The sequence below is a fragment of the Callorhinchus milii genome, unplaced genomic scaffold (genome assembly GCF_018977255.1).
Source record: "Callorhinchus milii isolate IMCB2004 unplaced genomic scaffold, IMCB_Cmil_1.0 Scaffold28, whole genome shotgun sequence".
NCBI lineage: Eukaryota > Metazoa > Chordata > Chondrichthyes > Chimaeriformes > Callorhinchidae > Callorhinchus > Callorhinchus milii.
This window is the reverse complement of record NW_024704769.1, coordinates 1,363,901-1,377,781: the sequence shown is the minus strand read 5'-3', so window position 1 is coordinate 1,377,781 and position 13,881 is coordinate 1,363,901. Positions and strand designations below refer to the sequence as shown.

The following is a 13,881-nucleotide window of genomic DNA, read 5'->3' as shown; positions in this document are numbered from 1 at the left end:
TTGCATTTGATACAGCGCCTTAACACGTGTAAACCTCGTGTGTTGTTATTATTCTTGCTGCTTATCAATCAATCTGGATCCAAAGCATTCGGACGTGAAGCGGAACCTTACCACGCTCCACGACTAGCAATGCGGGAACACAGCGACCAGGAGGAAGCCATTCAGCCCCTCGAGCCTGTTCGGCCCCTTCTATCAGATCACGGCTGATCTGCGACCTCAGAGAGAGTCCCACTCACCCTTTGTGCGGAAAAAACTGCCCCCGATTTCACTCCAAAATGGCCTGGTTCTAATTTTAAGATGACTCCCCTCTTAATTCTGGATTTACCCCTCTCCGACCCCACCCCACCCCATCCACCAGAGGAGATAGTTTCTCTGTAGCTACCCCTGATCTGCGTTGGTAGGCAACAAGAGAAGAGCGTACGGATTTACCGAGAGACCCGCTGACTGTTCTGGAGAGCAGATTGGGCAATAAAACTGTGCACAGCCTGTGAGCCCAGGAGACTGGATTCTGTGCAGCGCAAAACACACACGTTTTTTTTTTCTTGTTCGCTAATAAACGACCAGAGATTTCAGAGCAAACTGGAGGGAGGGAGAGTGAAGCGAGCGAGCGAGCGAGCGTGCAAGCGCGCGAGAGAGAGACAGAACCTCTTTTGTCTGCTTGCCCTGTGTTTTAATAACCAGCGTCGAGTATTGTAGTATTTACAGCATTCCTTTCAGCACACCTCAGCCTACTTTTACGCGGATCAGATTTCTCTCCAGAACCTGCCTGGCGAAGGCTTCAGTGAATATTTTTCTTTCTCTGCAAAAGGAGCAGCTGCAGTTATGAACTAATCCTTTCAGTACCAGACAGGCTGGAGTTTGAGCCTGGTGTCTTCACGCACCGGACGCAGTTTATGGGCCCGTTACACTCCATGATCCGTGATTATATCACTACAGACTTGGAGAGGGAGTGAGTGCCTTTCACACAGCGACGGCTTCAAAGAAGCCATTCGTTTTTTTTTTGAAGTAATAACGATAATAAATAAGCCGAATAGTAATAATGATCCCGTTTGGACCCGGCGGCTCGTCACGTCCTCCCGACGTCTCAAAGCGCTTCACGGGGATACGCCGTCAAGTGCAGTGACTGTGTGCTTTGTGGGCGAAATGCGGCAGCCAATTGCGCACAGCGACGTCCCCACAAACAGTCGTGGGGTGAGTGACCGAATGATTATTTTTTTGAAAGGGATTATCCGCCAATCGACTAACAACCGGGTTCCTACTGACTGCCGGTAAACAGAGGCGCGCGTGTGTGAGTGTGTGTGTGTGTGTGTGTGTGGGGGGGGGAAAGGAAACTTGCCCAACATTTCGCCCCGACCTGACCGGGAATCGAACCCGGGTCCTCTCGCTCGCCAGGCGAGGGCTCGAACCCCTGAACCACAGGGAAACTCCACTTGCACGTAAACGGAATAAGTTAGTCCAGATTCTAATACCATATTCATTACAGTCCGTGAGCACAAAGGGGCCTCAAACTCAGGAGGTGAATAGGCGGCTCTAATTTAACTGCTTTAAGTAGTCGTCCGTTCACATGCGGAGGCAGCGGTTTTGGCCCGAGACGCAGGAGATTTGTGGGGGCAATTTCCAGAGGGATGTAAATGGTTGAGACTGGAATAAAATAAGAGATGGACCCAGACAGTTGGACTGAACTAGTATTTTCCAGGCCTGTGTTACTGAGATACTTCCCTCCAAAGAGTGTTCCGACCAAAAAGGTCATTGACCTGAAACGTTAACTCACGGTCCTCTCTTCTCTCTCTCACGCTCTCTCTCTCTCTCTCCATAGATGCTGCCTGACCTGCTGAGCCTTCGCAGCGCCTCCCGTTTTTATTTCGGATCTCCACCTGCAGTATTTCGCCTTTTTTTTGTGTGTCCCTCGCAAAGTGTGTTCTGCCTCCATCCTCCGAGTTTCTTGCTCGCTCTAAAGCCCTCTATTGCCTTCAGTTGAAGCCAGACAACGACGACGACAACAACAACAAATTGCATTTGCAGAGGGAGGTCTTCACAGAACAGACTGTAAAGTGTAGCGACCGTATATTTTGTGGGCGCACCGCGGCAGCCCATTACGCGCAGCATCGTCCCCACAAACAGCCGTGGATTGACGTGACCGATTTATCCAATTCTAATCTTAAAGCTTCTGCCCTTGGTTCGAAACCCAGTAAAGCACTTGCCTCCCTCCTCTCTCTCTCTAAGCTGGTCAGTTGCCCTCATAACTTAACACACAGTAAAGCCCTCCGCAAGCTTTTACAGCTAATGGCCTTCCGTAAAGATAACTTTCTGAAGGGCGTCAAAGAGCCTGGAAGCAAACGTCTGATAACAGTCGGTATCTGCTTCAGTCGAAATCCGTCACAGTAAATGGCCGACTTCAGAGTGGATGTCTGACCACAGCACTAAATGTTAATCATTCACAAAAAAACCTGTACCAACTTGGTTCAGTGCGTGGAGTCCCTGGTTAGTGGTTAAGAGCCCTCGCCTCGCGAGCGAGAGGACCCGGGTTCGACTCCCGGGCGGGTCGGGTCAGGGCGAAACGTTGGGAAAGTTTCCTTACTCCCCCTCCCACCCCAACACCCCCCCACACACACACTCACACTCACACACACACACACGCGCGCCTCTGGTTACCGGCAGTCAGTAGGAACCCGGTTGTTAGTCGATTGGCGGATCGCTTTTCTGGGATTAATAATAATCCCTTCCAGATATTTCGAATACATTTAAATAATTATAATTCGGCCGCTCAACCCACGGCTGTTTGTGGGGGGAACGCTGCTGCGCGCGACTGGCTGCCGCGTTTCGCCCACAAAATACACAGTCCCTACACTTTGAAGTGTGTCCTGCGAAGCGCTTTGAGACGTCTCGAAGACGTGATGAGACGCCGGGTCAGATGCGAGGATTATCATTATTATTATTAATAATAACAATGTGAATCCGTTGAGAGTTGAGGGAGGAGTACAGTTTGCTTATCGTGCGGTCGGTCTGGTTTCAAACATTTGGCCTCGAATCCCACGTAACAGTGTCCCCATCGGTTGCAGTTTCCCCGCTGTGGCCCGTGAAGCGCTTTGAGACATCTCGAAGACGTGATAAGGCGCCGTATCAAATGCGAGGATTATTATTATTATTATTATTATAATAATAATAAGTTAGCAGCATCTGCTGCTACCCCTTGTTGACGTGGAGACGCGCGAAGCAAATTAAGCTTCTCTCCGGCCTGTGTTACAGCAACGACACGATCCAGAGATGAATCTCCGTGTGTGTGGGCAACAAATGATAGTTCCCACCGTGTCACAGACACGATTAACAAACAGAGTTGCAACACAACCGGGCAGATGTCATCGGAATCAGTCACCGATATAAATGCAAGCTGTTGGTGTTGTTCAGCCAGACCCTAACACTGTAGTTGCCCCCCCCACCGCCCCATCCTTCAACTCCTCTGTCTCTCCCCCCGCGCTCCCCGATCTCTCCCCCCGCCGCTCCCCGATCTCTCCCCCCACACTCCCCGATCTCTCCCCCCTCTGCTCCCCGATCTCTCCCTCCCTCATCTCTCCCTCCCTCTCCCCCCATCTCTCCTTCCCTCCTCCCCCATCTCTCCCTCCCTCCCCCCTCCCCCACCTCTCCCTCCTCCCTCAATCTCCCCCCTTCCCCATCCCTACTTCCTCTCCCCATCCCTCCCTCTCTCCCTCTATCCCCTCAATCCATCTCTCCCCCACTCCCTCCTCCGCTCCCACCCCCAAACGCCACCTCTCCCTCTCCCCCCCACCCCCTGCGGGAAGCACTTTGTAAAAACATTGCCACAGCTGGCAAGGTTAGCCTTTGACACTCCGTCTGCGCGATAATGAATGGGCAGTTTCCAGATTCCAACCCCCCTCCCAACCCCGCAACCCCCCCCGCCCCCCCCCACCCACACACACCTCCCCCCGGAGCTGAGCAATTAATCACAGCTCCAGACCCATCACCTCCCTCTGCCCGGCAGCTTCCTGTCGCGCTGCCTTCAAGAAGGAGATGACCACAAGGCAGACACGTCTCGGCTTATACCAACGGTACCTTATCTAAAGCTCTGACAAATGCCAGAGGCCTCAATCCAGATACAGAGCACCATTACACACACACACACACGCGCGCACACCCACACTCTAATGGAGCCCAATAAAAGTTAGGATGTAAACACGAACGTGGACTGTGTGGGGTTGAGTGTGTGAGTAACACACCCATCACTAAAAGGATTCCTTTCGCGCCGTTAGACGTCTGTACTGTCTGCAGCTGGGCCATCCCCTCAAGAGTTTTGTGAGTCGTAAATTTGGGGGGAATGACACATCACAAAAGCTCTGCGGATTATCAAGTTTGAGGCCAATTTCATCAGGAAGTCCTGTGTGTGTGTGTGTGTATGTGTCAGAGGAACATAAGTTGCTTAACTGCCCCAATCTGGTTTTATAATTTAATACACTGTAATATAATAACGATAATCCTGGCATTTGACCCGGCGCCTGATCACGTCTTCGAGACGTCTCAAAGCGCTTCACGGGACACACTGTAAAGTGTAGCGACTGTGTATTTTGTGGGCGAAACGCGGCAGCCGATTGCGCACAGCGGCGTCCCCACAAACGGCCGTGGAATGAGCGACCAATTTTTTCAAGAAAGGAATTGTTACCCCCGGAAAAGCGATCCGCTAATCGACTAACAACCGGGTTCCTACTGACTGCCGGTAAACAGAGTGTGTGTGTGTGTGTGTGTGGGTGGGGGGGGGGTGGAGTAAGGAAACTTTCCCAACGTTTTGCCCTGACCTGACCCGCCCGGGAATCGAACCCGGGTCCTCTCTCGCTTGCGAGGCGAGGGCTCTAACCCCTGAGCTCTAGGACACAGGATACAGAATCCAGTTGTGCGCTTGTAAAATAATCAAAGCTCCCACACTTGATGACAAATCTCCCTTCAAGGCTTTAACAGGGAGAGGCCCAAACTCCTCAGTGAATGGCTAAGATGTTGGTCATCAGAATCGCTGCTTGTTAACTGCCAATGTTGAGGTTTGTCAGACCAAAACCACGAACAGGTCTGAATCACAGAGGCTGTGGTCTGTAACTGATCACTGAGATCACTTCAGGGCAGCGAGAACAGGCACATGTGCTCCATCACTTCAGAAGAACCTAAGAAATACCAGGCGACAACATAGACCAAGGTCCGTCTAGTTTGCCTTCCACCTTCCTGGCACGCACGCGCGCACTTATGTTACATGATACGTAGGTAGTTTGGTAGGTAGTCCCAAACTACCTACGTATCATGTAACATATGTCCCAAACTACCTACGTATCATGTAACATACGTTCCAAACTATCTATGCATCACGTTACAGATGTCCCAAACTCCCTATGTACTATATCCGGTCACACTATTCCCTAAAAGAAAACTATCTCGTCTGTGTTTGAAGGAATGGACATTTCCTGCTTCAGCTGTCCGTCCCTCGAGGGAGCCGTTCGTTCATTTCACGAGGGAACAAAAAGCTCTATTAAAGATTGCCGCACAAAACTGGAAACATCTCAGAACTACCAGACTGAGAAAGGGAGCAACAGAGAGAGAGAGAGAGAGAGATAGATGGATGGATTGAAAGAGGGAAAAAAATATACACGATAATAATAATAATAATCCTTGCATTCGATCCAGCGCCTTATCGCGTCGTTGAGACGTTCTCGAAGCGCTTCACAGGATAGATTGTCAAGTGGAGTGACTGTGCATTCTCCGGGGAAAACTCAGCAGCCAATTGCGCACAGCAGCGTCCCCACAAACAGTCGTGGGTTGAGTGACCCCCAATTTTTTTTTTGAAGGGATTATTAACCCCAGGAAAGCGATCCGCCAATCGACTAACAAACAGAGGCGTGTGTGTGTGTGTGTGTATGTGTGGAGTAAGGAAACTTGCCCAAGGTTTCGCTCTGACCCGGGATTCGAACCCAGGTCCTCTCGCTTGCAAGGCGAGTGCTCTGACCACTGCTGTCGGACTCCACAATGAACAGGACCCAACAAAGCCAAGCAGACATGGATGGTGAGGAACGTATCTGTACGTGACTCGGAGCAGACTTATCTGGAGAAGATTTCCTCCTGCATTTATCTGAGAGTCAGATAACCAGAAGTGCCATCGTTATAGATGTTACATAGAATTACTGAGAACAAGAAGGAAACAGTCCATTCGGCCGAACTATTCCACACTAGTGTTTTCGTTTTATATTCCACACAACAATAATAATAATAATCCTTGATTTGATAGAGCGCTTTTCACGTCCCCGAGACGTCTCAAAGCGCTTCACAGGATACACTGTACGGTGAACTGACTGTATATTTGTGTGCCAAACGCGGCGGCCAATTGCGCACAGCAGCGTCCCCACAAACAGCCGTGGATCGAGTGACCAAATTATTATTTTAGTTGTATTTTTTTCCCCCCCTCGAGGGTTGATTATCAGGCGCGTGGAGTAAGGAAACTTGCCCAAGGTTTCGCCCTGACCGGCCGGGAATGGAACCCAGGTCTCCCCGCTTGCGAGCCGAGTGGTCTAACCACTGCGCTACAGGGCTCCACTCATCCCCGTTTGACTCTCGCACGGGTGAAAGCTTCCTCTAAGGCACATTTTGGAAATCTATTTCGGTCGAACTTTGTTTATTTCAGTTAGAATTCCGGGCCGGACGCGATGAATGCAACCCATGTTTTCAGATGCTGCGCTCCTGACTGACGGATCACGCGACAACCACAACTTCCTCGGAGAGAGAGAGAGAGAGAGAGAGAGACAGCTCTGACCGAATCCCAAACCACCATCATCTGCCGTCGCCCCTCACTCCACAAACAATGGCCCCTGAATCCTCCTGTGGAGGACTTCTGGTCCAAACCAACAGCACCACCCGATCTGACCACATAATACAGACCGACCACAGCAACGACAACTTGCATTTATATCACACCCTTCACATCGGGAGGGGACGTCCAGGTGGCCATGAGCACGGTCGAACCGGAAGGTTTTTTTTTGGGGGGGGGGGGGGCGAGAGAGAGAGAAGGGGGGGAGAGTGGAGGGATTGAGGGAGAGTGTCCCGGAGTTTCGGGGCGCAGTGGCTGAAAGCGCGAGGGACGAGTAGGAGATCGGTGCCAGTCGAGAGGTGGGGGTTCGGGGGTGAGGGAGGTCAGGAAGGGAGGGAGGGAGGTACCAGGAGTGGTAAAGAGGGGAGTAGTCCTTACCTTGCTCTGGTAAGGTGAGGGCAGGCCGTGCCACGGAGAGGGACACGGATACCAAGACTGCCCAGTACACACAGTGAATCCAGCTGATCATTCCACTATTGCTTCTGCTTCTGCACTGCTCCATGTATCACCATTTGTGCTCCACTTGCATCCGGATTCCTGCTCCGTGCAATTCCCAACCGGACAGCAACGAGGGGGAAACTCGCTCGATTGGAATCTTTTAAGGCTGTGGAAAAGCGAATACGTTTCAGTGGAATACAACATTTGGTAGGAATCCTCCAAATTAATAGTAATAATTTTACCCCAATTATTATTATTATAATAATTATTAAAATGTTACCCCAATTATTATAATAATAATCATAATAATTATGTATTATAATAATTTGGGGTAAAATTATTATTAAAATTTCACCCCAATTATTATAATTATTGTAATATTTAATAATTATTGGAATTATTGTGATTATAATAATCTTTGCATTCGTTACAGCGCTTTATCACATCTTCTAGACGTCTCAAAGCGCTTCACAGATTACACTGTAAAGTGTAGTGACTGTGTATTTTGTGGGCTATGAATAACCCATCGGTTTGACCGCAACTAAAGTCGCCGAGTTTTCACAGTACGATTACTGGGAATAACGTCCGAAACATCTTGACGTTCACTGAAAGTTCCCTCTTTAGAAACGAGGACATTTATCGCGCGGAGAAAGGGCGTTCGGTCTCTCGTGTCGTGTGTTGGCTCTTTTATAAACCATAATACAATAATACTCCTTGCATCCGATGCAGCCCCTTATCACGACTTTGCGACGTTTCAAAGATGGTACTGTGAAGCGAATGGACTTGGTGTAATTTGTGGGCGAAATAACTATTTATCCTCTCGAAGCCTCGCAGAAGTTTTCGAACCCCCTGTTTGGATTCCCTTCTTAACCTTTGCTCCAGTGAAACCAAGACCGAATGCTTGGAGTGTTTAGTCAGACCTGTGAGCGGGAGGTTTGTTTAGGTGAGGATGAATCACTTTTCCACTCGCACATGTCTTGTGCCGGACCTCGTTGGTTCCTGATCCACCAGTCGAGGGTAAGATTCATTTCTGGAACCTGACTTGAACATTGTTCCTGGTTTCGGTCACCACCACTCGTGTCTATGAGTAATCCTCACACTTCTGAGAGCCTCTGAAGTCGCGCCAAAAAGACTCAGTAATGGAGAGACTAATCTGTTCCTGCCCTCGCACTTCCCTACCTCTCCGACCTGCTTACCCTCCCCGACACCGGCTTCCTGTTCGTCCCTGATCCACGACGGTTTGTGGGAGCTGCTGCTGTCCACAATTGGCTACCCGTAAATAAACAGTCACTACGCTACTCTACAGTGTATCCTGCGAAGCGCTTGGAGACGTCGCGAACGTGATAAGGCACTGTGTCAAACGGAAGTATTATTATTATTTTTCCATGGGGGGGAGGGAGTAAAGAAAACGACAAATATCCCTTGAAAAGGTTTTCGGAAAAGTCTCGCAAGGTTTGGGGGAATCGTTCAAGGGTTTCATTCATGTTTCTTGCCAACCAGAAAGAGCAACACAAGAGTTTATTGGCTTAAATCAACCAACGCCGAAAAGAACAACAAACAGAAAGTAATCTATGTCTTAATATTTTTGCTTAGCATCAATGCCTTGCTGTAACTTACTGTGAGCATCAGTCCACATCAAATATCTGCCCCCACACAATGGGGAGACTGTCTGTGCAAACCGATCAATGTTCGGGCCAAACCCAACAGCCCTGGTATCTGGGGTTAGCGTTGACCTAGTAGCCTGGCCTCGAAACAGCGGACACGCTGATAATAATAATAATAACCCTTGGCCATTAATACAGCGCCTTATCGCGTCTTCGAGACGTCTCAAAGCGCATCGCAGGTTTTTTGACTGGGCAGCTAATTGCACACAGCGGCGTCCCCACAAACAGTCGTGGATTGAGTGGCCAATTTACTATTATTGTTGTTTTTTGTTGAAGGGATTATTACCCCCGGAAAAGCCATCCGCCAATCGACCAACAACCGGGTTCCTACTGACTGCCGGTAACCAGAGCCGCGTGTGTGTGGGGACGGGGGTAAGGAAACCTGCCCAACATTTCGCCCTGACCTGACCCGCCTGGGAATTGAACCCGGGTCCTCACGTTTGTTGAGTGGGCGCCCAGATACAAACGCGGAAATGGAAGCTCTCGTCCTGTGGGATACGAACATCAAATAAATGGGATAACACTTCCTTCAAAATAATAACAGTAAAATGATCACTCAATCCACGACTGTTGGTGGGGAACGGCAGCCGGTTTTCGCCCACAAAAATACACAGTCGGTTCCCCAGGCCGCACGGTGTCTGAATATTCTACACTACGCCATCAATCTTCCCACACGTACGAACAGGAGGAGGCCATCCAGCCCCTCGAGCCTGTTCCACCATTCTGTTAGACCATGGCCGCCCTTGTCCCACATCCCCCGACCTAACAAACATCTATCCACCTCGGTTTGGACGAGGTGAACGCAGCCGTAATCCACAGCCTCGACCGACGATCGGAAGAGTACCGGCAGTTTGATTGCCAACCCCCTGACTCGTCAGAAACCTTCTCCCTGATGATGATGATGATAATAATATAATAATAATAATAACCAGAGAATCTAGTAAGCCTTGCATTTGGTACAGCTCTGTTGAGACGTCAGCGTGAGTGTTTTGCGGGCGAAACGTTACCTGATCTGACCCGGATCGGGCTCTGTTCACAGAATCTGTCCTGAGGTGAGAACAGTCCCACTGAACAACTGGTTAAAAGCGCCTCAACGACAGCTCAAGCCACCCCAAGCCTCGTTCAGACTGACACCCACAGCGGTGCAAGCTTCCAACGGGCTGAACGTGACAAACCGTGACAAACAGCGTGTTCGGAAGAGCCTCTCGCAAGGCTTCCTGCCTCCTGCTAATCTACAGAGCTGTTTGCACAGGAAATTGAAAATCAATCTGGATTAGTTTGAGTTCGGATGCCATCCGTTTACGCTGCGCCCACTCAGAGAAAAGGCAAACAGGCTCTGAGTGTTCAGAGTTGCTATCAATCAAACGTCGAATAATCACAACAACGATGCCTTCAGATGACGCCAGGGGTTCGCTGTCCTGACGGCAAAACTCTACAGTGCCATTCCCAGCCATTTCTGTTCAAAAAAATCAGATTTTTTTCCATTCCGCGCTCCTGTGAAACAGTCACAAGAGATTTTTCATTCCCAGTCCGCTGCTAACTGGAGAAGGTTTTCCACTGGAGTGGCGTTCCCATAGCTCCACTTTTATATTATTGTATGATTGCAGGTTATTATGTTATTACACTTTATTTTATTGCAGAGGGTCAGAGAGCTCGCCTCGCAAGCGGGAGGACCGGGTTCGATTCCCGGGTGGGTCAGGTCAGGGCGAAATATTGGGCAAGTTTCCTTACTACACACACACAGACACAGACACACACACACGCCTGTGTTTACCAGAGCGTTAGACGATTGTGGGGGACGCTGCTGTGCGCAATTGGCTGCCGCGTTTCGCCCACAAAACATGCAGTGAACTCGCTTTACGGTGTATCCCGGTGAAGCGCTTTGGGACATCTCGAAGACTCGTTAAGGCGGGGGCTCAAAAAAAAATGCAAGGATTTTTACCGTTATCTGCGGATTGAGGAGACACAGGTTAGGGCGATAGATCCTTCCGAATGATATATAGCTTGTTCCACTCCTGCGAGACGTCATGAGAGCCCGAAGCACTCGCGAGTTATAGGGCTTTCACGCTGATTGGAAACACGGCTGGTGATTGGCAAGCGAGCGTGGCAACCGAGGACACACGTGTCATTACCTTACCTCGACTGAAAGCAGCAACGCACCTCAATTCATTATTAATACAGCAATCAGTTCGAGTAACGTGTAGCTCACTGAGAAGAGAGCTCGCGGGTATTGACACGTATAAATTGCCGGTGCGCCGTAACTTCAGCCCAGTGGCTCTCAGCTCAACAACAACAACGACAACGTCATCATCGTCGTCCCCAATTCTATCTATCAATGGCCAAGCTATGTGTGGTATTAGCGGGTTAGCCCCCAAGGCACACGCTGGGCTCCCCCACCAACCTGCGCCTAATACTCTCCGGAATTAGGTAAGCGCGGGGGTGGGGGGGGGGGGGGGGCGTCCCTCCAGGGAGAGAGAGATAAAGAGAGAGAGAGAGAGATCGCAATCCATTCCAACGATCTATCTCTGGGGTTTCCAGGTGTGGGGGGGGGGGGATGTGGGGAATTCTCAGTCGGGTTCGGAGACTCTTAAGCCACGGTGACGGGTTTCCGCGTGTTTGTCGGGACACCCGGCCGGGAAAGAAATAACTCTTCAGGCAAAACGGTCTCACGAGGCTGGGATGAGGTGACATTTTGGGGTCTCGGGAACTGACAGGGATCCAGAAACACAAAGCAACGTTACGAGACAAAAATGCGCCATCGATAGGGATTAACCGCAAACCATTTGGAAGCAATTAAAAACCTGCTCCGCTTTAAACTTTCCAACAGCTGTTGCAAAGTTCCACAAACGCGGCGGTTCGGGGTGGTTTTGCTCTCTAACTTGCTCAAAGGAAAGCACTGACTGGCAAACCAGGTTTCAGTGTGTGGGGGGGAGTGTGTGTGTGGGGGGGTGTGTGTGGGGGTGGGTGGGGGGGCGTGTGTGGGTGTGGGCGTGGTGGGTTGTCCCTCTACGCCTAAACCTCAGCAACACATTGCATTACAAACACAGAAAGAAATATGGCTTAAACACCGGGGACTGTCTTACGAGAGCAACTCGGCACAAATGGGAGTCCCCCGAGCTCAGGGGTTCGAGCCCCGGGCGGGTCAGGTCAGGGCGAAACGTTGGGGAAGTTTCCTTACTCCCCCCCCCCCCCCACACACACACACACACAGAGACACACACACACACACGCGCGCCTCTGGTTACCGGCAGTCAGTAGGAACCCGGTTGTCAGTCGATTGGGGGATCGCTTTTTCGGGGGTAATAATCCCTTCAAAATAATAATAATAAATCGGTCGCTCAACCCGCGGCTGTTTGTGGTGGGGACGCTGCTGTGCGCAATCGGCTGCCGCATTTCGCCCACAAAACACACAGTCACTACACTTTACGGTGTATCCTGTGAAGCGCTTTGAGACGCCTCGAAGACGTAATGAGGCGGTGTATCAAATGCCGGGATTATTATTGTTATTATTATTATTATGATCTCTATTTCTTGTTATTTATTGTCATCTATTATTATATTATTATTGTTATCTAAACTTTGCTTTGAAACATCTCGAAGATGTGGTTCGGCACTGTATCAAACACAAGGATTATTATTGTTATTATTATTATTATTATTATTATAATCTTCTCTGTTTCTTGCTGTTTATTGTCATTTAATTATGATATTTATTATTATAATTATCGTACAATGGACTGAAAACAAACAGACGATTGTTCTTGATTGCGAACAGAAATAAGATTCTATCACCCACCCACACCCCCACCCACACATCCACCCACACCCCCCCCCACACCCATCCACACCCATCCACCCCCACCCATCCACCCCCACACATCCACCCCCACCCACCCCCCACACACCCCACACACCCACCCATCCACCCCACACACCCACCCCCACCCACACACACCCCCATACATCCACCACCCACCCCCAACCCCCCACACATCCACCCCCCCCACCCACACATCCACCCACACCCCCCCCCACCCCCCCCCCCCCCCACCCCCCACACACACCCACCCATCCACCCCCACACACCCCCCCCCACCCACACACACCCCACACATCCATCCACCCACCCACACCCACCCACACACCCACCCACACACCCAAAAATAAATTCACACGACACGAAGGAAAATAAAACACCACCGTTTAAAAATAAAAGCCGATTAACAAAAATAATCAGCAACAATTAATCGGTCCAAACTTTCCCGTCGAAGTAAGTGCGACAGAGCAGCAAAAGGGAACTGTCGCTTTCCCATCAATTGATGAACGAATTGTTAATTGAACGATTAAATCGATTGATTGTCGCTGATTCGTTTCTGAATTGGCTTTTTTTTTTGAGGGGCGATCACTTAATTAACGAATTGTCCGCGATTTCGGGACCGTATACTCCACGTGAGTTGGGATTCGACACCTGGAATCTACTCACTCACTCACTCAGTTACTCACTCCCTCACTCAGTCACCCCCTCACTCGGTTACTCACTCACTCAGCCCCTCACTCACTTAGCCCCTCAGTCACCCCCTCACTCAATCACTCACTCAGGCACCCCCTCACTCAGTCACCCCCTCACTCAGTCACTCACTCACTCAATCAGCCCCTCAGTCACCCCCTCACTTACTCCCTCACTCAGCCCCTCACTCACTCCCTCACTCAGCCCCTAAGTCAGCCCCTCACTCACCCCCTCACTCAGTCACCCCCTCACTCAGTCACCCCCTCACTCACCCACTCAGCCCCTCAGTCACCCCCTCACTCAGTCACTCACCCCCTCACTCACTCACTCACTCAGTCACCCACTCAGCCCCTCAGTCACCTTCTCACTCAGCCCCTCACTCAACCCCTCACTCAGTCACTCACTCAGCCCCTCAGTCACCC

General features: G+C 50.3%; 1 protein-coding gene across 1 annotated transcript in view; it reads right to left on the bottom strand.

Moving 5' to 3' along the window:
• The window catches only part of LOC103190693 (fibroblast growth factor receptor 1), a 56,172-nt gene that overhangs the window by 40,404 nt on the left and 1,887 nt on the right, over positions 1 to 13,881 (bottom strand). Inside the window, 1 exon segment of the mRNA XM_042344522.1 lies at positions 7,229 to 7,454. Coding sequence (XP_042200456.1) covers positions 7,229 to 7,352 — 124 coding nt within the window. The 5' untranslated portion in view covers positions 7,353 to 7,454.